Consider the following 25,205-nt stretch of genomic DNA (forward strand, 5'->3'; position numbering starts at 1 on the left):
GCCACACCTGCATTTTCTGCCCATACAATAGCCAGTGGGTTTGCTCAGAACAAGTGCACTCACAATGTGTTGGAACAACTGTGCACTGTTAAGACATTGTGTGTGGTTTTAAAGCTGTAAGAGGGGAGTTGCCAACATTTTGAATTGTAGACAAGCCTTTGGGGAGACATAAGTGCCTCAGAACTGCTGGCGCAAGGGGATAGTGAGGTAATAGTGTGTATAACTCTATTACACCACCCGTCGTGTACTGCACCGCACCTTAACTCTTTGTTGAAATATAGGCTAGAATTCTGTCTTTTCAGAAAGCATTAGCCAGTTAAACCTCAGGGCTTTTGTATGTAATACCCTGATTAGTACAGGTTAATTGTTCCCAGTCAACTCCCAAGGGAGAGTACCACACACTTTCTTAGTAAAACAAACATATAATGCTCACATAAAACATTATAAATAGTATAAAATGTTGTAAATATTTGTAATACTGTACTATGAACAACTTTTAAACAAAAGCTGTTAGGCTGTAAATCTATTGGTGCTCCTTAGACAGACTTCCTGCCTTTGTTGCTGTTACATATATTCAAACATAAGTTCCAACATAACATCTATAAAAAGCAACAGAGGGTCCTGTGGCACCTTTAAGACTAACAGAAGTATTGGGAGCATAAGCTTTTGTGGGTCAGAACCTCACTTCTTCAGATGCAAGTCAACATACTTAACATAACATCTACACTCCTATCCTTTTGCACGCACACAAACCCATTGCCCTCTGATGTTCTTTCAGAGATGATTTCTTGGTTTTTATAGAGTGGCCATACTATGTAGTGTGTGTCACCCGGACTCTTCAGAGCTTGAGAAATGACAGCATCTCAGTCCTTTTGAAATACTGCCAAGCTTAGTCCTGTATCCAGCTGCTGAGTCCCCAGGGCTGTCTTTAATTCCTGTGTTTACAGCCTTCTTCCCCCTTCACCTCCCACAGGCTCAACTCTTAAATGGAAACTGGGTGTGACCCACCAGGAAGATTGCCCACAGTGAAAACTTACTCAACAGTTTCAGAAGCAGCTACTGAGCTTTTCTAGAAACTGTTACACTTACACCCTGTTTCTGGATGTTTCTGGGCCCTTTTAGCTGAATTGTCTTGCCCTGCCCTCCACACGTGTGCACAGAGATGATATTCCAGCTACCATCCATGTCCCCTTCCCACTGCTTCTTTACCTTTCTTTGGGCCAAATGCTGCAGTATAAAGCATGTGGGTTACATTGGCATCTGAGAATTGTCTGTGCCACTCGCTCTTTGTTCAAAGCTGAAATTGTGTGTGTGTGTGTGTGTGTGTGTGTGTGTGTGAAAAGCATTCACTCTCGCACGCACAGACAACCACCACCTCCAGTAAGCAGGTACTGATTTTTGATCATGACTGATCAAAACCCCAGTCATTTAATAGATAGCCAATAATGAAGCAAGGGAAAATTCCACGTCTGCCTACTGGACATGGTTGGTTATGTAAATAATTATATAGTGATACACTGCTTTGTGCATGTAGTGGTTTGTATACTGCACAAATACACATACACTCAGCCTTCGTGTGTCAAGCTGAGTGACTATTTTGTGCCCAGGCTCTGCCTATTGTTGTTTATTCCATGACTGGGAATAGCAGTGTATAAATGTATTCTGCTAGGTCATCCAGAGTGACTTAAATGATGGCTCTTGAATTCACTTAAAATAAAGGAGTTTGTTTAGCTGAAGGAATGCCTAAACTGTAGGGAAAAGGCTGTACCCATATGGACTGGAACACTGTGTGCAGAGTCCTGCTCACAAAATATTCTTTTTTCTTCAAAGAGCTGTGATGGATTTTTTTATTATTATTATTTATTGAATACAGAGTTCAACACAATAGTGGGACTGTGTAATCAGGCTTGATGAGGGCTCTTCTCAAAGAAGTTTAAGAACCTATGGTCATTTACATAGCTAAATTTTAAACAACCCCCCTGCAAACCTATGTAGCCCTCAAAACACAGCCACTGCTCTCCAAGCCCACCACATAATCCTGTTATCACTCTCATTGCCCACCTCTTCTCTGTGTGCAGTCATGTCTTCCTGCTTGTTCTCTTCTCGCCTTAGACCTACCCCTGCAACTGGCTGTGCAATATGCTCTGTTTCATTCAAATTAAGACCTGTTTGCAGGAAATTAGTCCATAATGGGAGCAATTCTTCTAGATTAATATTTTTTGCTAATTGAATGCTCAAGTTAACATTAGAAAAGTGGCTATACTGGTCATTCAAAGTAAACTTCTCACGGCCTATTTTAATGTACTTTCAGCATCAGCAAGCTATTCACATGATTTCATAGGTTTCTTGTGTACAGGCCTTGTACTTGGTTCCATTATGTAGAGTAACAGCCCTCACCCCCCACCCCACCCCGATCCCCTCATGACTAAGAATATCCCTAACCAGCTTAATACTGGAAATTGGGTAAGTTTCTTTTTAAATATAAGAATGGTTCATTAGAGTAGTTTGCCACAGGGGGGAATCAGTCATGATTTCATATATTTACAGTAAAAGATATATTTTTAAAACTTACCTTCCCCACCACCACAGATCAATAGTACTTTAAACTACATGTTAAAAAAATATGGCTAATATAAAACAAGACAGTATGCTGTAGCATTTGATGTAAAACCTCCATGTATAGCCACAAAAATGCAAGGCATCAGACAAACTTCAGACTTCTGCTTCAGTGCTTCTATAGTATCTCACACACGGCGTTCATCACACTAAGATTGTTACAATGCACATTCAGTACATGTTCTTCTCCCTCCTAATTACAGGCTTGTTAGCGTAATACCCAGGGGATATATACTCCTGGAGAGCTGCTGTACACCCAGCATGAAGCAAAACTTCCCCAAACATACCTAATCTACATCCCCACTGATGTACCTGAGCAAGGGAAAAGATGTCCTATTTAAAGAGACAAGCATATCCAGCCCACCACCCTCTTTTTTTTTTTGTACTGATTCCGTCCATGATTTAAAAATGTAGTAAATCATGTTGTTGTGTCTTAACCTGCCTTTTCCTAGTAAGTGCAGGAAGTACAATTCAGATGATCTCTACTCAAAACCCCACGTGCGCTTCAGTCATGTCTGTGATATTTATAATTATTTGTGTCATGATAAAGCCCAGAGTCCCCAAGGAGACTCATTGTGCTAAGCAATGTGCATACATAATGAAAAGATGGTTCCTGCCCCAAGAGCTTACTGTCTAAGTATATGACAGGCAACAGGTGGATACCCCAACCAGAAGTGGGGAAGCACAAAGTAGCGGTGAGACAGTTACAAACACCAGCTTTCCTAAAGTGATTTGAAAGCATCATGAAAGAGAGGGTGGGATTTGAAAGATAACAATGTAGTGATGGCTACTTAATCCAATTAATACTCTGTACTTAACTAGCCCATTTCATCTAGGGTGACAAGATGTCCCGGTTTTTGGGTCTTTTTCTTATATAGGCTCCTATTACTCCCCACCCCCTGTCCCGATTTTTCACACTTGCTGTCTGGTCACCCTAATTTCATCCAAAGATCTAAAAGCACAGGAAGGCTGTGCAAATTGTCATAGTAACATGGTGATAGGAAGTATTACTATAGTAGTACTTTGAATTCTCACATTAAATCATTGATCTTACAGTGAAGAATTGGTTACTTCCCCTTTCTGAAATGAAAACCCTTGCTGGTATGAGTGTGGCAGATTACTTGGAATTTCCCTTGCCTTTTTTTTAAAACAGATCGGTAGAAACCACAGGAAGTGGAAGTTTTTTTTAACAAAAAAGTACCATAAAACATAGGTAACTGATGCCTCTTGAATCACAAGTCTTATTCTTATAGCAAGTTTTATTCTTCTTAGACACAATTGTGAATTTTTTGTACCAAGAGAGTTCATTTCCCAAATCACTGGGGAGGGGGGGTTACATATACGTACATGTGAAAGGAGAACTAAAAAGCTTTTAGTGAGGAGTGAATTTTGCTAATAACTAAACAGTACAGACAGTTGTCTCCAGGATTGTGCTTTTTAGGACCTCACTTCTGCAAGGCAATCAGCATACTTAAGGGTAGTGAGGACTAGCCGGGCACCACCATGTTGCTTTGTGGTTTGACACCCTCCATTGTTGGTGAAGTTAGCGCAATGGCTAGTTCTCCACAATGCCTGTCCCTTCGCTAAAATCTGTCATTCCTAGGTTGAACATGAGCCAACTGCTCATCATCCATCTGTTGTGAGAGGAGAATGGTGGGCTCTGTGATGTTGCGTTCCATAATGTTTTATGGAAATATGCTTATGAGTGTAAATACGATGTAACTGGAATATGCTTTATGTAAGGTATCATTACAAAGCTTATAATCTACTGACTGCGTTCATCCTATTTGTATGTATGTATCATTCTTGTATCTGAAGCTAGAAATATAAAGTATAACTCTGAGGTACTATTGTAATTATGCAAAGTATGGGCCATTGATGATGGTTTAGAATCTTGATAGCTCCCGTTGACTAGGACAATTGGTTGTAAATGGCTCTGTTTACTTGCAAGCCTTCCTGTGTTCATGTAAGCCAGACCAGGAAGAATGGTGGAATCCATCTTAAACCTGGTGCTTTTCCATTTAGAAGGAGGGGTGGGGATCCAGAGAGACAAAAGATTCCTGCCTTGTGCCAAAGCTATAAAAGGGGGTGTAAGAGAACAAAGGAGGGTCCCAGTCATGTGAAATCCCCTGCTTTTCACCTAAAATGCCTGCTGAAACTAACAAGGGAACTAACTAACTGTACTGGGGAAATGATTGGGCCCAGACTAGGAAGGAGTCTAGTCTATGAAAGAAGCTTATTGGAACATCTCTGAGGGTGAGATTTACCTGTATTCAGTTTCTTAATGTATTGGGCTTAGATAGGGTTACCATATTTCAGCAAGCAAAAAAGAGGACGTGAGGAGCCCCGCCCTAGCCCCCCCCGGTCCTGCCCCAGCCCCGCCCCTGCGCCTCCCACTTCCCGCCCCCCTCAGAATCCCCAACCCTCCCCCTGCTCCTTGTCCCCTGACTGACCCCTCCTGGGACCCCTGCCCCTAACTGCCCCCCAGGACTCCACCCCCTACCTAAGCCTCCCTGCCTCTTGTCCCCTGACTGCCCCCTCCTGAGACCCTCCCCCCCATCCTAACTGGCCCCCTAGGACCCTACCCCCTACCTGTCCCTTGACTGCCCCAACCCTTATCCACACGCCCAGACGGACCCCTGGGACTGCCACGCCCCATCCAACCACTCCCTACCCCCTGACAGCCCCCCCCAGAACTCCCGACCCATCTAAACCCTTCTGCTCCCTGTCCCATTGACTGCTCCGATCCCTCTCCCCACTCCTGCCCCCTGACAGGCCCCCCACAACTCCCAACCCCCCCTCACTCCTTGTCCCCTGACTACCCCCTCCTGGGACACCTGCTCCTAACTGCCCTCCAGAACCCCACCCCCTACCTAAGCCTCCCTATTCCTTGTCCCCTAACTGTCCCCTCCTGAGACCCTCCCACCCTAACTGCCCCCCCGGACCCTACCCCCTACCTGTACCCTGACTGCCCAAAACCTTATCCATTCCCCCCAGAAAGCCCCCCGAACTCCTGACCCCCCCCCGCAACCTGTCTCTTGACTGCCCCCTCCAGAACCTCTCTGCCCCTTCTCCGACCCCCTGGCCCCCTTACCCTGCCGCTCAGACCAGCGTGCCGGGGAGGAGGAGCAGGGGGAGGAGCTCCAGACTGCCGGTGCGAATGGCCGGCTGGTGATCTGTGAATACAGGGAGGAAGGGAGTGATCTCTGCTGCAGGAGAGAGGAGGGGGAAGTGGAGGAGGGGCTCTCTCTGGCTGTCGGAGCCCCATGTAAGTGGCACCATCCGGCCGGCTGCCCTGTTAGCCGCGCACGCTCTGCATGGGGGAGAGGGGGAAGTCCGGACATTTACAAATTCCCCCCGGACGCTATTTTTAACTCTAAAAGCCGGACATGTCTGGGGGAATCCGGATGAATGGTAACCCTAGCTTAGACTTGATTTATTTTGCGTGGTGACTTACTTTGTTCTGTCTGTTTATTACTTGAAACCACTTAAATCCTACTTTTTATACTTAATAAAATCACTTGTGTTTATTAATTAACCCAGAGTAAGTGATTAATACCTGGGGGAGCAAACAGTTGTGCATATCTCTCAATCAGTGTTATAGAGGGTGGACAATTTATGAATTTACCCTGTATAAAGCTTATACAGAGTAAAACAGATTTATTTGGGGTTTGGATCCCATTCGTAACTGGGTGTCTGGGTGCTGGAGATAGATGACCTGCTGAGCAGTTTTTGGTTAAAGTCTGCAGCTTTGGGGGCATGGACCAGACCTGGGTCTGTGTTGCAGCAGGCTAGCATCTCTGGCTCAACAAGGCAGGGTTCTGGAGTCCCAAGCTGGCAGGGAAAACGGGCTCAGCACGTCAGGTGACAGTCCCAAGGGCTCTCTGACAAAACGGCCTTGGCTTTTTGCTACTGTCACTCAGGTTTCTTTTCCTCTAGTTTAATTTGTTGTGGAGCTTCAGAGAACCATGGTGCTCTGCGAGGGGAGTGGTGGGAGAGGGCATGGTTAGGCACTAGTGCATAGCGCTGTGCTCAGGATACAATCAGTCTTTCACCATATTATCATCTCTATGGCCTGTTGGTCTAGTGTGGTTTTCTCTGAGGATGCATTTGAATTTAACTAGATTCACGAGAGGATCCAAGATGGCAGTGCCATCATTCACTTTGGGCTCTTGCCTCTTTATGTAGGAAGGTAGCGGTCTATCTCTCACTGAGGAGTAATTCACAGATTTTAAGGCTACAAGCTACCATTATGACCATCTAGTCTGACCTTTCGCATATCACAGGCCATATGATTTTACCCATGTGATCCCTATGTTCACTCCCATTCCACATAGCTATAGGGCAGCGTGCCCACCTCAAAGCATAGGAACGAATATTGTGATCAAGTCAGATAGGCGGGTTTGTACCACTGCATCAGATGTGTTGTGGTTTATTATTTTTATATGTTTTGCTAACTACAGGTAGCTTTAATCATTAACAAAAGATGTCAGTGCTTCAATAATATTTTTAAAATGAATTAAATGCCAACAACCCAGCACTGCTGTACAACCACACCAGAAACAAGTGTCGGCAGGACACTGGTGGGTGGAGGGGAGGAAGAAGACAGGCAATCAGAGCTCCCTTTCAAAGGCTTATGATTGGATTTATTGCAGCATAAGCCACCCCACTCCAGTGTATCTTGTGGGCATAAAACTACTAACTGCCTGGAGTTGAGAAGGCTATGCTATTGGAAGCTTTTAATTCCATACTTATCCAGTATGGAGTTTCTTGCACACCTTTCACTGAAATATCTGTTACTGTTCACTATCCTGGACAGGACTCTCGTACAAAATGAACGAGTGTTCTGATTCAGGCAGGGCTTGGGAGTAAGAAGCTTTTGCAGGTGAATATCCTCAGCTTCAGCAGAATCTAAGCTCTAAGAAAAAGATACTACCTCTTTCAGATGTTTATAACCTTCCATACGTAAACCAAGAGGATAGTGATGCAGTCCTGTCTTCAGGAGTCTACAGTGAAGCAGCTCCAGGGCTTCTATACCTGCTTCATAGCTTTACCTAACTGCCGCAGAGTGAAAACTGAATGCCTTGTCAATTTTTCCCTTCTGCTATTCAGAACCCCTGGGAAAACAGTGAAACAAAAATCATCCAGGATGCGCATTGTTAGTGCTTAGGAAAGCTATGAGAAGTAGACAGTGGAGGTTTTTTGTAAGGCGGACCCCAAAAGGGAGGAAGGTTAAGGGATAGATTCCTTCTCAAAGGTTACGCCTGTATTGGCACACATACTCGGTTATCGGCTCATATACATGCTCACACATGCTCCCCCTACCCATTCCAAGTGTTCACATTATGCTGTGCTAGACATGAGTATAACTGTGTTTACTTGCATCCACTTTGCCACTGTTATGTGAATTAGTGCTACCATTTCAGGGGTGATATGCTGGGGTTCTCTGTGTCACAGGGAGACCCTGTAGGAACTGCTTTGCTGTGTGATGTTAGTTGTGTCCCCCGCCTTCACACATTTGCTGATGGCAGTTCTTGATCACAATGCCCCTCAGTGTTGTTCCTTGCCAAACTGGATGGAAGACATGGAGCAGCTCCTTATTGTGGGACACATGGTTATGCAGTGGAGTAGGCCATCAGCGAGACGCTAGCTGGAATGTGGGCAGAACTTTGACAGGTTGAAGACCGCTGACATTGGGTCAATGACAATTCATTCAGCTTACAGGGTACAGATATGTTGAATTATGGTATTGCCATGATATGCTCTTGGGAGCAGAGGCAGCATGATGTGGTGGGATCACATTGTTTTGGAAACGTGGACTGACCAGCAGTGACTTCCGAAGTTCCGAATGTGGAAAGAGACCTTCGTGGAGCTGTGAGAGAAGCCTGCACCATACCTCCAGCGACAGAACACTTGATTAAGGAAGCCATACTAGTGCAGAAATGGGTGGCGATTGCGTTGTGGAAGCTGGCAACACTAGACAGTTATAGATCTACTGCAAACCACTTTTGGGGTTGGACACTCCACTGTTGAGGTTGTGCAGGTTTGGAAGGCAATTAATACTGATCTACCGTGGGGTGGTTGCCATAGGAAAAGTTCCAGAAATAATATCTGGATTGGACAGGATGTGGTTTTGAACTATGCAGGGGCCATCAATAGCACTCATATCCCAATAATTTGTCCACCACAAGGGGCAAGTGAGTATATGAATCAAAAAGGTTACTCTTCACTCATTCTACAAAACTCGGTGGATCACAGAGGCAGATTCATGAATACAAATGTGGGAAATACTGAAAAGATTCATGAGGCCAGGGTGCTGAGGAGATCAGGATTGTACTTGATGGGAGGAGAAGGGACTTTATTCCCCCAAATGCTATTGTTCTCTATGGGGTGTCTGCCAACTGTCATTGTGGGAGACCTTGCATGCCCACTCCTACCTTGGCTCATGCAGCTGTATTCTGATGTCAATGGCCCTCAAAGAAAGGAATTCAGTTAGAAACTCAGTACCGAGAGTGGTTGTGGAGCGCATGTTTGGTAGACTGAAATCGCGTTGCGACTGGCGATCTGGACGAGTGCATAGGCAACGTGGCAAACGCCATTTGTATAATCATCCCCAGCTGCACACGCCATAATGTTTGAGGGTAAAGAGGAGTGCTTCCACCCAGAGCAGGCTCAGGACAAGTCTCCGGATCCCACTCGTGCATACTGGTCCCGGTTCCCAACAGGCAAGGGACATCAGGGATGATAGCTTCCACCCTGTTGTGCCAAGATGTGTCCACATACATCTGCCTGTGCTGAGGGACACCATCACACCCTCCACAGCTGCTGGAAAAAACACGAGGGACTATTGGCACATACTTGTGGGGCTACATCTTTGTGAGGGGGTTCTTCCCCTTAGCCATTGCACACCATAAAGACAATTGTAACAGGGCTCCTCCACTGGGTTGGGTTTGGGTTGAGGGCGGCATCCAAGATGTAATGCGGGCATTGGGCAATGCTTTTGTCTTCACACTTGTTTACAAACCTTTTATGGGGAGTACTCCATCTCTGTTTGCTTGGAGGGGGCAGAGCCCGGTATGCAGCCATTTCTTTTAAATCCGTCTGTCAGCCCTGCTAATTGCACTTAGCAGCTGATATGGAGCACTAATCCCTACTAAAATTGAAGGCACCATAAAAATTTTGTAATCTTTCAAGGGAGAAGAGAACTAGTGTGACTAAAGTTTCCTCAGACAACCAAAGTGTTCAGTTCCCTTCCCTTTCCTGAACCTAACCCCCACCGCCACCAGCTTCTGTTTGTAAGGGGATGGTCATATGAAGTGGGTGGCAGGAGACACGCTGAAACTGTAATCTTGCAAGGGACCAAAGACAGCTGCTACTAACTTTAGACAAACTGTACGTTTTCTACTACTGTCCCATCTCCAAACCTGAACCTTTCTAACCTGCCCCACATCTCACCTCCTCCTGCTTTTTGGCCTTGGAATCATCACTGCCTGACTAATAGTGGTTCATCAGAAATCAAAACCATTGATTTATTCCTGTGTTTTGCTTGGGGACCAGTTTGGGGTAGGATGGAGTGGGGAAAGTTGGAGGAATGTGGTAAGGGGATGGGGTGTGACAGTGCTTCAGCGGGGCAGTTCAGACTCAGTGAACATAACAGTGCATGGCATTTTATTCAGGGAGGAAAAGTCAGTGCACAGTGCTTCAAATGTCCTGGATCATAAAATCAGGTATGTAACACCAAAGCAAAAGGGGATATTGGAGGTATGGTAGGGTCCACTGTAACTTACCATGGGTTCTGATTCCTACTGTGGCTTGGGGTCCTCCTCGGCTGCATGGGGAGAGGGGGGTGCTTCCTCAACTGGTTCCTCTGGGTAGAGGTGTGAAATCACATGCTCTTCCTCCTCCAGTCTTTCAGGGTATGCTTCATGGTCTCCGCTGCCTCCTCTCCTTGGCCCTCATCCAGTATCTGTTGGACAATAATGCCGGTGGGGTTAAGGAGGGGGTTGTGAGCCACTTCAGGCTCTGTATTGCACCCAGTCGGGCTCCTTAGAGAAGGGGCATATATGACAAGCCTTCCCAGAATGACTGTTGGAGTCTTTTGCCCTTGTACAGGAGCCTCATGTGCACGCGTTTCTAGCACTGGGCTGGAGTCTGACAATTGCCTGCCTGCTCCATCCTCTGTGAAACTTCCCATTGCACGTGTATATTCATGCTTCTCCACGAGGAGGCATGGAGGACGGCGTACTCCAACCACACACTGATCAGTATTCAGCGAGCCAGGCAGCTGTATTGGTCTGTAAGAGTACAATGGAAAGCTGGTTTGATGTGGTCGGTGCAGCTTGCTACCACCAGTGAAAATGGGGGGCCAGGGACCTTTGTAGATTGGGTAAGGTTCAGGAAGAAAAGGGTTCAGTGCATTGAGGGAATGGAGGTGGAGGTCTATTGAAATTTGAGTTCTGGTACACTCCCCTTACACCCATCCACACTGCAGCCTACCATGGGTATGCCACAGGCATATTTATCCACTGCCCTCATGCATGCTAGTTTACTTACTCTCACCCAGGCTTCTGGGGTGTAGGTGTGAACAATAGGGGGGTTCTGGCACAATCACACACGTGGATATGTGTATAGTCACTAGTGTTGACGTACCCTTAGTGGGTTCATATTTACCAAACACCTACCAGCCAGAAGCTTGATAACCCCTAAGGCTAAGTCTACACTAGAGACTTTACAGTGACACAGCTGTACCGTTACTGCTACGCTACTGTAAGGTCCCGTGTAGCTGCTCTCTGCTGACAGGAGAGAGCTCTCCCGTCGGCATAATTAAACCATCCCTAATGAGCGGCCATAGCTATATTGGCAGGAGAGCATCTCCCAGTGACAGCAATTTCCACACCGGTGCTTCTGCTGGTGCCACTTAGGGGTATGGTTTTGTTTTTTCCCCACACAGCCCTGACTGACAAAAGTGCTAGTATAGATATAACCTAAGTAGCATGCAGGGACAGCATGTGGGTGAGAACCTCAACAGGGTTTGGGGGCATAGGGAAGGTTCTAGATTAGCATCTGTGACAAGCAACACCCTGATTCCTGAGAGTGCTGCAGCCTGAAGACCACTGCTGGCCCAGCTGAGGGTAATTATATGCTTTCTGTTGGAGGGATTGTGAGCACCTGGGCAGCAATTACTAGACTAACAAGGTAATAGGGAGAACGTAAGGGGAGTAAACAGGAAGCAATGGTAACTCAGAAGGAAGCTCAGAGGGTGAGCCTGGGCTGAGAAGTGAGGACTGCAGAAAAACCTATTCTTGCTGTAAGCCTGCAGTTCACTACACTATGTAAGAATACACACACACACACCTTGCTGAAAGATAAACAGCCCGGTGCATGTTTGTGATTGTGAAACTACCTGAACTGGCCACACAGTGCAGATTACTGGCTAGAGACAGAGGTGCCCTCTGAGTCACGCCAAACCTGTGGGAAAAAACGCAGAAATTGGGTGTGTTTTGGCTTAATTGGCTTGTGAGTTGCTTGTTGGCTAGTTTTTGGCTTGTTGTAGCTTGTTGCTTTTTTTGATTGGCTCCTGGCAAGCAGGGGCAAGGGGGTGGGGAAAGAGGCAGGGGTGCACAGTGGACCCACCAGTCCCAGACTGCAGGCCGGGGGGTCTAGTCCCATAGAGTGTTGGGGTTCTTAGGGATTGGCTTGTTTTGAAATGGGATTAGCTTGATTTCTGGCTTATTGTGGAAGTCAGGGTACTTATTTACCGTGTGAAAGTTGGCAACTGTGCGACCGTGGGGGCTCGTCCAGGAGCAGTAACTCCTTCAGCTGAGAATATCTGAGGTGGGACCTGCGCAAAGGCAGGAGATCTGGGCACCATGGATGAGATGCTGTGCTGGCTGGTGGAATAACAGGAGATGCAGCAGACAGAGAGGCGAGCGATTCTGAATTGGCAGGTGGAGCAACAACAAACTTTGCAAGAATTCGTCAAGGAGCAGGCCAAGGTACAGTACCAGCTCCTGCAGAGGCTAGTGAGTGCCAGGGAGGGGACTGGAAATGAAACAGTGGGCCTAGGACTTTGTAAGATGGCCCAGGTGATGAGCCTGATGCCTTTTTGCTAACATTTGAACAGGTGTCCAAGAGGAGCAATCCCTGGACAAGACACAGGGTAAAGAACCAGTTGGAAGGAGAGAGAGAGAGAGAGAGAGAGAGACTAGGGCCCTGACATGGAGGCCTTGGTGGGCAAACCCATCCCGCCAGTCTCAAACCAGGGGCATGGTAAGTCAGAGGAGGAGAGGGATCTTGAAATTATGGCCCTAGAGGGACAATTCAGACAGACCTGTCAGAACTGAATGGTGCAATGACCTATGCATAGGGCCCTTTGTTTTCAGTTTTTATTTTGTTTAATTTTTCCCGGGAATTTATTGGTGGTGGTGTAGTAATAAGAGGTGAAAATTGGTGGAAAAAAATATTAATTTTTCTGGGTAAATATCAGGTTTTATTTTGGTGGACGGAAGGACACGAAAAAAAGTATTTAGTAGATTAAGGCTTTGATCAATGTAATTCAATGTAGTTTGCTGCCGAACTCAAAACACATCTGAGTTTAAGAAAATAGATCTCTACTCTCTCAATAAAACTTTTCATTTGAATAAGTCGTAGACTGACCTATTAGTCTATAAATATTTACATTTAATAATCACTGACATTGCAGCAGCCTGAAGACTGCAGGCCCAGCTGAGGCCAATTATACACTTTCTGTTGGAAGGACTGTGAGCACCTGGGCAGCAATCACTGGGCTAACAAGGTAACTGGGAGAATATAAGGAAAGGGAAAAAGGAAGCAAGGGCAGCTCAGTAGGAAGCTAACAGGGTGAGCCTGGGCTGAGGAGTGAGGGCTGCAGGGAAACCTATGTTTGCTTTAAGCCCACAGTGCATGGGATTAATATGCAAGAGAATAAATACACCCCTTGGTGAAAGAAACAGCCTAGTGTGTGGTTGACTGTGAAACCACCTGAACTGACTGGGCAGTGGTTCACTGGATAGTGACAGAGGGGCCCTGTGACAGCATCTCATCTGGACAGTGTGTCTCCTTCCCTTCAGTCTCTTATTACGAGTTGTCTAGTTATGAGATACCTAGTATTTCCAAGTACTGTGATGGGCATATGACGGCAGTTAATAGGACATGTTGGGAGCAGGGCAGAGCAAAAAGACAGACAAGTACACTACAGCAAGGAGAAACAGCTTGTCTGACATTGTCTATCCTGACCTGTTAAAGGAAATGGGGATGAGAGGAGAGGAACGAAGTGAAGCTAGGATAATGATGATATGCAAAACGCACACTATACAGTACTGAATGATGTTCCTTTAATTGGGAGACAGCCTGGTGGTGCAGGGCTTTTCACCTACCCACTTTACTTAGACTGCAGCCTTGTCAGGGTGAGGTACATTTTTTCCAAGACCAAGCTCTATGTATCTGTTAGGTTCTTATATGGCCCCCCACTGCCACAGTAGCTGAGCACCTCACATTCTTTACTCTTTAGTCTCAAGAGCTCTATGAGGCAGAGAATGCTATTTTCCCTCTTTTACAGATGGGAAACTGAGGCACAGAGGAGGTAAGTACCTTGTGCAAGTTCCTCAGTCTGTGGCATGGAAGGAATTGATCTTGGGAGAAAACCTATTTCCCAAACAAGCACCTTAAGCCCAAGCTCGTCCTTCCTCTCCAATTACTTAACACTTACTCTTAGAAAATAGTGTGTGATAAGGAATCTATTTCATGTAACAGTAGCTTATGTATAAAGTAATGTGGAACTCTTATTGGAAGCTGTAACAGTCAGCCAGAAATTAAGTCCAGCTGCATTTAAACTATTTTCCACTGAAGTTTTCACTGAAATATATTACTAACCCAGTAAGCAACTACACCACCACTATTTTATTATAAAAATAAAAGTTTGACCATTTAAAAATATTTGTATACAATCTGTATTCACGTATGTACAGTCACTTTCTTGTGCAATATGTTTCAGTGCAAAAAGAGAGGGTTTAGATCAGAGTAACTAGTACCTTAACATTTTCCTCACATTCAATGCAAGTGATATATAAAAGCTCGGTCAGACAGAGACATGATTGATTTCGTTCTGTTGTATTAAAATGCCTAAAAGACTCAAAGTAGTGACAAGTGAGATGCCTCTATTCAACTGTACCCCACATATGGCACAGTGAAGCTTCCCCCGCCCCTCCCTTTGGCCACTCTTCCCTATAGGGCTGTATCTGTGAAAAGGAAGGTATACCGATTTCAAATCCAGTTAAGATACTGTCACTCTTTACCCTTTATAAATATTTCGGTTTGCCACAAGTACAAAGAATCAGACTTTTGCTTGTAAGTCTGTCTGCTCTGAGCCCATCCACAACTTTTGTGCTCTTCAGCACTTTTGGCTTGTAGCAGGTTTGCATTTGTTACACTCATTTGTTGGAGTGTTATTTTGTATATTTCCATTCATTGCAAAATGGCTTGATTTATGTTGAAGTCTCTTATGCGGTCCAACAGGTGGTGGAATGAAGTAAGAGGTAGACATTTCTCATCGTGCTGGTTCCTAACATCCCACATTATGGCCATTTAAAATGAATTACTTCATTTTTTTTTGCCCTTACTTATTGTAGATTAGTAATCAATTAACTTCTTTCACTAACCTGTCCTCAAATCAGAGAGATTCGATGCTGAAACTAAGCACTGAATTTATGCTTAGATAAGTCAGTCAAACATCCAAACTGGAGGATAAATATTAAAAATATAACCAACATTAATTGGTACTGTAGTATACATCTCAAAGTGCCATTTTCTCAGTATCAAGTAGTGGTTGATTTGATATTTGATTGCACTTCTCAGGTCAGATTATTGACAACATTCAGCAACATGTCTGAGAAATTCATCACTGAGTTCATCATTGAAGAACCTCATGCAATGAGGGCACTGAAGTTCACCCTGTCCTCTTCTCTCTGATCCTGAACTCCCACTGTCTGTGCGTGTAGCAGGTTGTTCAGATTGTGAACCTGTTCTCCTCACTCCTGACTGGACTTGGCTGTTGCCCAGTAGATGTTCAACATTTGTCTGTACATACACACGATGATTTTGATTCCCAGTGTGAACTCTAACATGACCAGTTGTCTCTCTTGATTCCTAGAAAATTAAAATAATTAAAAAAAATCAGTATCAGAAAAATCCAACTTTGAGCCCAAAAGGGTTAATCTAAAATTCTAGCATTGACAATATTTTGATAAGGCTGACAAAATCTAAAAGCTGATGCATACTCCATATGAAGATTTTTAGCAGCAACTCAAAGCAATCAGAGCCAGAGACTGAAAGGTGATCAAGTTCCAAACAACCATAAAACCTATATAAAATAAGTGACTGGGGTCAAGTATCACATGTGCAACAATAACTGAAATTAAAAAACAAGCGAGTTCCACCTATTCCGTTTGTACTGAACTGGTACAGTGTCTAAATCCATGAGAAGAAATATTTCCAGTTGGGCTGATTCAACACGGACTAATAGGAGGCATTATATAAATAGGAGAAGACAACTTCTAATTCCTCTAGAACTGAAATATGGGTATGGGATTTTTAGCAGTTACAGCTTTGATACCTCTGAATTTAAGATATTTGAACAAAACTGTCCATGATTTATTGGTATGTTTTGGAGTTTTGTTTCCTTGGGGTGCATCTGATTTTCAGCTTGAGTTTCTCTTATTAATGAAAACAACTTGGTTTAATATCTTGCCTTTCTAGATTTCTTTACCTGTCTCCTGGTTAGCTGGTGCTGTAGACAAGCAACTTCTGCCTGAAGTTCCTGTATTTTACTTTGTGCACGCTCTCGATCTGCTCTTTCAGATGTGAAGTCATCCTTGTAAACAAGGACCTGAAAATGAATCATTTAAATATTTTACTGAGAGTGAGTTACAGGTAAAGGAATTATAGATTAGCCTATCTAATATTTAAATTAATACTCCATAAAAATTGGCTCAGAATGCAGGTATTCTTTTCTACAGTATGTCTGCACTTAACAGTACTAGATATACAGAATTTACAAAAATACTGATATTTTGTGTTGGAAGAAAATAAAGCTGTCACAGAATTCCTCCAATACTGAATTTTACTTGAACTTGTGTGTGTGCCCCTTTGTCCTGCTGCCACCTTTGCAATCTGTACAGCCACCCTATGTCCAAGTGCCAAATCAGAAAAATCAACTTAAAAAAGGGAATGATTCAGTGAACTTGTTTTCCCATCTTTTTCTGAGAAAATCTTAATTTCTAAATCAAGCAAGTCTGATCAAAGAGTAGTTCTAATGACCTGTTGCTCCAGCATTTGTACACGTTCACGATCTCCATCTTTAGCCTTCTTCACATCCTCTAACTCTCGCTTTACTTTAATGCATTCATTCATTTTTTCTTCCAGTAATTTGTTCAACCGAGAAATCTCCTTCTGCATCAGCTCTGAATTTCTTTGCTGTTCGGGTTGAGACTTCAGTTCTTTCAGCTGCAGGTGGAGTCGTTTCACATATTCTTCTCTACTAGCATCATATGCCTGCCACTTTGTATTTAAGTCTTCCACCTGAAAATAAAAAGATTAAAATATACACGTTAAAATGAAGTGTTGCAAGCAAAAGCTTTCAGAGAAGGATTACGGTGAGGGATGTTAACCTGTTGTTAGGGCAGAAACAGAAGTCTTAAACATGTTACATTCTGACTCAATTACTTTGTGTTATTAATGGGGCAGCTAGGTTATGTATTGAGGAGTTGTATTTGCCAAGGGAACAAAGATTACATGCTAGCTAATATTTTTTATTGAGACTATTTAGAGTCTGCATATAGATGCCATTAGGGTTAAGTTAAATTAGGGTTTGTTAGTGGGAATTTACTGTAGTTGAAAATGTATAATCAAATCCTATTCTACAAACTAAAAAATGTACTTACATGAAACACTTTTTGTTGTAACTTCCTGTTTTCCTCCTGTAGTTGGCAAATAATTGTTTGAGGTGAAGTTTTATTCTCTGAAAATTGTAGCTGTCAGACAAAGTAAGCATTACTTTGATTAAAAAACCACAAACCTTGAAGACATTATTCACAGCTTCATTTTAAAAATAGAACAAACATCCTCCATTTTTCTTCCCTAAGCTAGTCAAACATGTTTTTGGATTAGCTCATTATAAGATCAGTTGTTGGTAAGCTTTTTTTTTAAGCAAAGGAATTAAATTTGCTTTAACGTAAGAGAGAGAGCCCACCTGAAAAACCACAAAAACAAACCACCAGCAGCCACAAACACTCATTCACTTTGGCTTGCTGCGACTTTAAGCAAATGAGAACAAAAAATAATAAAGCTGCTTGATAAATTTTTGACCAGAAGTTTTGAGCTTTAGATTTAATTACATGCCTTTGGACTTTTAAGAAATGTCATCAGTTCAAAAACCACCCAAAGTACATGAGTAATAAAGCATTTTTGTAAAAAATTCCCTAGAATGAACTCAGACTCACATCTGAATTTCTCTTTGACAGGGAAGTCCCCACTGTACAAGGTAAGCTAATTATTAGACTGAAAACTTACTACTTAGAGAGATGGATATTTCTGTGACACATAAAACATCACATTGCTGAACATTTCAAGTCCCATTAAACAATCTGCTTTTCTTTCCATCCAAGTCAGCCTCTGTCTATTCACACAGTAATATTTTACATTACTGGAGCATCTTTCATCCCAAAGGCTCCCAATGCACTTTACAAATTTAAACTCTCCACAGGGATCACTGAAATTCACTGCTCTTTTAAAAAATCCAGTAACAGCAGCTTAGGACAAGAAGTGAGCACTACTTCCATCTGCTTTAAACTTCAAGAAGAATCTTGATGAACAAAATGATTAAAGAATGTCACCACAGCATCTGGTTTAATACCCCATTTCTTATGGGGATTATAATGCATCTTCAATTATCAAGAGTTGCCAACTCATGATACTGTCATGAATCAACTGATTTTTTTTTTAAAGTAGTTCCTCATTTTGGGAACAGTAGGGTTTCTCTTGCAAATTTTTACTATTATTTAAGACTGCCATCTCTCAAGGCTTTCAATGAAACTGAAGTCAGATGGCCATCAGTGAAGTGGGGATTCTTGCTAGGTATTTCTTGGCTATCACTGTATCATCTAAGCACCTCACAAACACTAAGGAATTTACCTGAACAAGGCTTTGTGGCTTTATATTATTTCCACTTTAGGTAGAAAATCTAAGTCACAGAAATGAAATAATTTATCCACAGCCACACACAAGTCTGACAGAGCAAGGAATTGCATGTTTCCTGTTTCCCTGGCCAGTGTTTTAATCCTTGCCCAAGAAAGAGGAATCCTCTTCCACAACCTAACAGCAAGAGTGAGGCCTACATGGTGGGTGCAGGGCTGAATTTTAAATGGGAAATGATCACACACACCAAAGCTCAATGAATCAGAAAAAAATTAATGCAAATTTTTAAAATCTTATATTCAAGCCAACTTGATTTTTGTGGTCCAAGGATACATCTACAGTGCAATTAGACACCGGCAGCTGACTAGGGCTCGCAGAGCAGAGTATGCATTTGGGCTTGAGCTGGAGGCTGTGAGATGGAAAGATCTCAGAGCGCTAGAGCCCACAATTAAACAGCCCTTTAGCTTGCGCCCCATGAGCCTCAGTCAACTGGCACAGGCCAGCCACAAGTGCCTAATTGCATAGACCAGCGATTCTCAAACTGTGGGTCAGGACCCCAAAGTGGGTTGTGATCCCATTTTAATGGTCGCCAGGGCTGGCATTAGACTTGCTGGGACCCCGGGTCTGAAGTCAAAACCCAAGCCCCACTGCCCAGGGCTGAAGCCAAAGCCCTACGGCTTCAGCCCTGGGTGGCTTGGGGCAGAAGCCCTTGGGCTTTGGTTTCCCCCACACAGGGCAGTGAGGCTCGAGCTTTGCGCCCCTCCCCCCCGTGGGTCATGTAGTAATTTTTGTTGTCAGAAGGGGGTCGTGGTGCAATGAAGTTTGAGAACCCCTGGCACAGACATACCCCAAGGGCCTCGTTTTTGTCTCCTGTCCAAGGAATGTCACCACCAACAGCACAGCACCCTCTAGTGCTCTGCTCTAGTCTCCATTGGTTTACCAAATAGTAAGAGTGTAAACATAATATTCATGAGGGGGGAAGGATAGCTCAGTGGTTTGAGCATTCACCTACTAAACCCAGGGTTGTGAGTTCAATCCTTGAGGGGGGCCATTTAGGGAACTGGGGTAAAAATCTGTCTGGGGATTGGTCCTGCTTTGAGCAGGGGGTTGGACTAGAAGACCTCCTGAGGTCCCTTCCTACCCTGATATTCTATGCTTTGGGAAAGGATGCTTACGGCACCTACCAAAAGAGGCTCTGACTACTACAGATAGTAGAGGGATGGCAAAAATGTACATGACATTTGGACAGAAATGATCAAAAACTGCTTCCATCTCTCAATCTCAAATGCCAACAATTAAGGTTTTGTGAGAAGATTCTCCTTTCCTCTTCACTTAGCTGAAGAGATTGGGGAAAGTGGGAAATAACTCTTAGAACTATTGCATTAACAGTTGCTTACAATTTAACATCCCTCCCTCCAAATTATTCATATTGACAGAAAAATGTATTAAGTGTACCTGATTGGATCTTTCAGTCTGACTATGCTCCTCTAAATACCCTCTGTCTTTTCTCTTTTCTTCTAGACATTTTGCCAGCTGCTGACACATTTCTGCTGTGGATGCCAATCTACGTTGAAGTTGGTGAGTTTCATCAGTGAGTGAACGACACAGTACTTCACTTGTGGCCTGGACTTTCTCTCTTTCTGCCAAGCTTCTCTGGAGTCGTAAGATTTCTCTCTCTTTTTCATACTGTGGCTGGCTTATTATCTGCTGTATATCTCTGTCTTTTTCTTCTAGCTGCCGATTCAGCTTCTGCACTTCCTAAATATTGGGGTAAAGTTGATGTATTTGAGAACATAAAATGAACTCTCAAGCCAAGAGGTTTATAAAAGTGAATTTTCTCATCATTGTTTAAAAATAACTTAAGTCCACTGTTCAGGAATGTCATTAGTACCATATTTTGTTACCGTTAAACAAAACCACTCATATAAAGTAATTTTTCATCAAGTTTCCTGAATGTGGTGTTGGTTTACAATGTCTTTTCCAGTTCTCATTTTACATTTTCATGAACATATGCTTATGCACATATCCTAGGTCAGAAAATAGTTGGTATGCAGAAAAGGATTTGCCAATACACTATCAACTGCAGATTGTCCTGAAATATCAAATAAGAGGTTGGAAACAATCACTACAGGCTTTTTTTTTTTTTTTTTTTTAAAGGAAAATATTTAATTGGGGCAGTTATCCCACTTTCTCAAAAACATACTACATACTTATACAAGGATGACATTTTATGCACTATAACTTATGCTTCTGATGCAGGCAGCATAGCCAGCTTGTAGTGCGCCAACCACTTTTAGGGTGCAATGAAAGACCTCTGTTCGGCTCTTCTACTCCACGTGTCCCAAATTTATAAAGGTGGTAGAAAATAATTTCCTTAAGCTATTAGGGACCATAAATTTCATCAAAGCAAATAGAATGCCTGATCCTGAGAGATAGCAAAGATGGTATTCTACACAATAACTTGATCAGGAACAGTAATGACAGAGGAACAAACCCCACTCAGACTGTGTAACCCTATCCCCAGGTGGGTTATATCTGCCTGACAAATACCCGAGGGATCTGCATTTTCTTAACTTTGGCAATGCTTATATATCTTATTGTACCAATAAAGTTTCATGGAATTGGAAGCTCTGTAACATTACCTCCCTTAACACATGGAAGCCCCTCTGAGTGGTTTGGATTTATTGGGGTCCAGAGGACAGCCAATCTCTGGCATCATCATGTACTTAAATGAAATTTAGAGTACCTGTATATTAACACTGACCCAGTGAGCACTAACTTTCTATGTTCCCACTTAAACTGTTAGGGGGTGAAAGAGACTGGAGGACAACAGCTGTAAAGAAAGCCGATGGAACATAATTCTCCCAGAATCTGCTAGTATGCCTACACAGCATTTTGGAGCAAGCAGGAGTGAGCCTCCCAGCCCCGGCATGGGGGGGGGGGGGGGGGGAGAAGAGGAGAGAGAGATCAGGCTAGTGCTCTAAAAAATAGCTGTCTAGACAGTGCTTTGAAGTTGCAAGGCAGGCTCTGAAGCCTAGGGAGTGGGGTGGGCTTCAGAGCCCAAGCCACAACTTCAAAGTGCCTTCTATACAGCTATTTTTAAAGTGCTAGAACAAGCCCTGCTACCATAAGTCTGTGGACTCTGGCTGGGAGGTTCACTCCCACACACATTAGACATACTGTACCCACAAGTTGCCCTGGATCCCAGGGTAGACCGGAGGTTATGGAGGCAAAAGCCACAGTACATCTTGCAAAATATGTCCTGTTTTTTGGAGGTGAAGGGGTGGGGGTGGAAGATTGCGATGCAATATCCCTGCTAGTTCCTCAGCTCAAATCTTGATCCTCCAATGGAAGAATACAATGGAAAAGCAGAGCAAAAACTCAGTTTCCAAGCCCCATGTGTAAAAACCTGTATAGGGGCATTATCTTGGCCTTTAGCTTGGCAATGGTGACACAGGTTACCTCTCGAGAGCCTTGTAACAAATTGTGTTTAAAATGTTCATTTCTAAAATCAAAGTTTATACTGACTAGTGCAGTTTTAAAGCTGCAGCAGAAAGCACTTGTCATTTTAAATGTTAACTGCAGTAATTGGAAAATGAAATGCTGCCATGTACTTACTGTAGATTGGTGCCTTTGAGCATTTAAGGGAAAGAATACAATGTGTCTGGGATTCAGAACAAACCCACAACTATATCAAACCCAATACAGATACTGAATGTTTTAAAAGGATTCGACAGGCTTAAAAATCCACTTGAAGCACAAAAGTCTATTTCTAGTTATGCTTTGTTGGCTGGTGTTGCACTTCCTAAGTAGTTTATGGCATAAGACATTCATCAACCTGCCTCACTAGGTACTCAGACAGCAGAGTGCTGAGGAGCTGTAAATACCTAGACATATCCCAAGTTGCACACTGTATAGAACAGTGAGATCATGTTTTATTACAAGTCTCAAAGCCTGAACAGGTCTAAAGAGAACTGCAGCATTTGGGAAATATTCTTGTACTGGCATTACGTAAAGAGATTTCTTTGTCACAAGACTATTTGTTTCAGTTTCCAATATTTTCTGGTTTGGCACGAACGCCCTTCAAACGCACCAGACTGCTTCATTACAAAGAGAAAAAATGTAAACAATTTAATTTTAAATGAATAGTTAACAGTAAAAACACTTTTTCCAGAGTGTTAGAAAGATGTTTTTAAGCAGAAAGGAGGAAAGTTGAGATTCCTCCCTTCCCCCACAACTAATTGCCAACTCGTTGCAATTGTTACAACTGAAATGCTAGGTCTCTTGTACAGATGGGCTGATGAACAGTTCAAGCAGCAGACAAACAAAGGAGGAAAAAGGAAGAACTAAAAAATCCCATTTAAATGCCTTTTAATCAAAAAATGTTGACACTGGATTTATGTTATGGAGTGAAAAATAACTGCTTGCAATAAAATATTTAAAAAATGTTGAGTTCATCTTTTCCAATAATCTCTTCCACTCTTTGTGCAAACTAGTGAGATCACAAAGATATACACTAGTTAGTGTGCTAGCTGTAAATCTGATCTTGAAAGCAGCATGAAAAATATCAGATTACATTTAGAAATACCATTTAGATTTCCTAGTCTCTGCAATTTCTATATGCTACATCTCTGGCAACTACTTTTTGCTTAACATGACATGTTCCCACAATTCAATCAATGCCCTGAAGTGCACGGTGATTATACATTGGTTATATTAAATGGTGCTGTCTTGAAAGACGACAGGTTACCTAGTGGTTGCAGAGGGTTTGGCAAACGTGACTTCTGGGCTCTAATCCAAGCTCCTTCACCAGCTTGTTGTGTGACATTGGGCAAGTCATCTAAACCAAATTCACCATCTAGAGCATCCAAAGTTAGGGTCCTAAATCGATATTTAGGCATCTAAATTAGTGACCTAAACTAAGGAGGGAGGGTGTTTAGAAATAACGCTCTTTTTCATATGAACTGGGGTTAAATTCTGTCCTAGCTCACAAGTGTGCAACTTTTTGAAGACCGAATAGAGCTCAGCCCTTTGCAAGGGGCTGCCAGGAGAAGGCACTCTTCTCTGTAAATACAAATGTTATTTTGGTACATTTGTGTTTTTACCTGGCTCAAAGTTTCCACCTTCTGTGCTGAAATTCTCTCGCTGTCTTTAAGCTGCTGCTTCATTTGGCCGAGCTGATCTATTAAACTTTCCACTAGAGATTTAGCAGGTTCCACAAACTTTCCCCCAGGTGGCGGCGGCTGCTGCTCCTCTTCCTGTGCCGCTCCCAGCTGGGCAGCCTGGTACTTGGCCACGCTCGCCCTCAGCTCCCCGATCATCGCCTCCTTGGCGGAGAGCTGCAGTTGAAGGTGCTTCAGCTGCTGCCCGGACTCGTGATACAGGTTGCAGATGGCTTTGTACCGAGGCACTTTGCTCTTTAGGTTCTTGTTCTCCAGGTGCAGCTTCTCCACGGTCTCCTCCAGCTGCCTGCACCGGGCTACCAGGGGGTCCGTGCTGCTGCCCTCGTTCACTGAGCACATGGTGGGGGAACGAGAACACGGATCACCCCGCGGCCACTTCTCTTCCTCCAGCAGGGTGAACAATAACCCCCCCAACTGCATATAAATCCAAGGGGAGCCAGGCAAGGGCCGAGCTGCTGTTAGTTCCGCTCCCTTCAGCCGTCTCCTCGCCGCCGCTCGGGCGCAGATACGAGCCTTTCGGCGCTAGCTGGGCGCGGCCCCCACCGCCTCTTATCGTCCAGCCAGGCGGCCAGGGGCTGCTCGGCACCGCCAGCAGGGAGGGGCCGCCCACGGGGGGCGGGGCCCGCAGCCCCGCGCGAGGGGAGGGGAGGGGAACCCCGGGGCGGGGGAAGGCGCGAAGCGAGCCCCCCCGGGGGGGGGGGGTGTCTGGGATCCCGCTCGGCGGGGCTGCTGGGGGAGGGGGCAGCCCAGCCTTGCGTAAGGCCCGCGCTGTCCCAGCCGGAGCTGCCCCTGGGAATTTCCTGGCGGGGCTTCCCCGCAGCGGGCGCTAGGCGGCAGCTCCCGGCCGTTCCCCGGGGACCGGCCAGCAGCCAGGCGCCGCCTCTTCCCACCTCCCCTCAGCGCCGGGCTCCGGCCTGGGGCGCACGCGCAGACGCGAGGGGAGGGGCGAGTTTGCGCCGGCGCAGTGAGCGTGGCTGCGGGGGAGGGCGGAGCTGGCAGCGCGCGCTGGGCTGCCCAGTGCTCGCGGGGGCCGCGCTCATCCCCTTCCCGCGCGGGGCGGCCAGGGCTGGCGGTGCCCCGCCAGGGGGTGCTGGCTCTCGGGGACAGCGACCCTGCCCCCGCGGGAGGCTGAAGCGTTGCCAGTTTGGGCTGGCTGTGTGGGTGGAGGTTGCACCACGTGACCTAATCGGGGCAAGA

The 25,205-nt window shown here is 44.5% G+C and overlaps 1 protein-coding gene across 1 annotated transcript; it reads right to left on the bottom strand.

Moving 5' to 3' along the window:
- Positions 1-13,685: 13,685 nt before the first annotated feature.
- Positions 13,686-24,653, bottom strand: TNIP2 (TNFAIP3 interacting protein 2). Its single transcript, XM_054030018.1, has 6 exons — positions 23,931-24,653; positions 20,281-20,583; positions 17,574-17,663; positions 16,951-17,211; positions 16,400-16,519; positions 13,686-15,780 (listed from the first exon to the last, which is right to left on the bottom strand). The coding sequence occupies exons 1-6, from the start codon at positions 24,426-24,428 to the stop codon at positions 15,496-15,498; spliced, it is 1,557 nt and encodes a 518-aa protein (XP_053885993.1). The 5' UTR covers positions 24,429-24,653; the 3' UTR covers positions 13,686-15,495.
- Positions 24,654-25,205: the final 552 nt, after the last annotated feature.

This window comes from Malaclemys terrapin, chromosome 5, assembly GCF_027887155.1.
Source record: "Malaclemys terrapin pileata isolate rMalTer1 chromosome 5, rMalTer1.hap1, whole genome shotgun sequence".
In the NCBI taxonomy this organism is placed as follows: domain Eukaryota; kingdom Metazoa; phylum Chordata; order Testudines; family Emydidae; genus Malaclemys; species Malaclemys terrapin.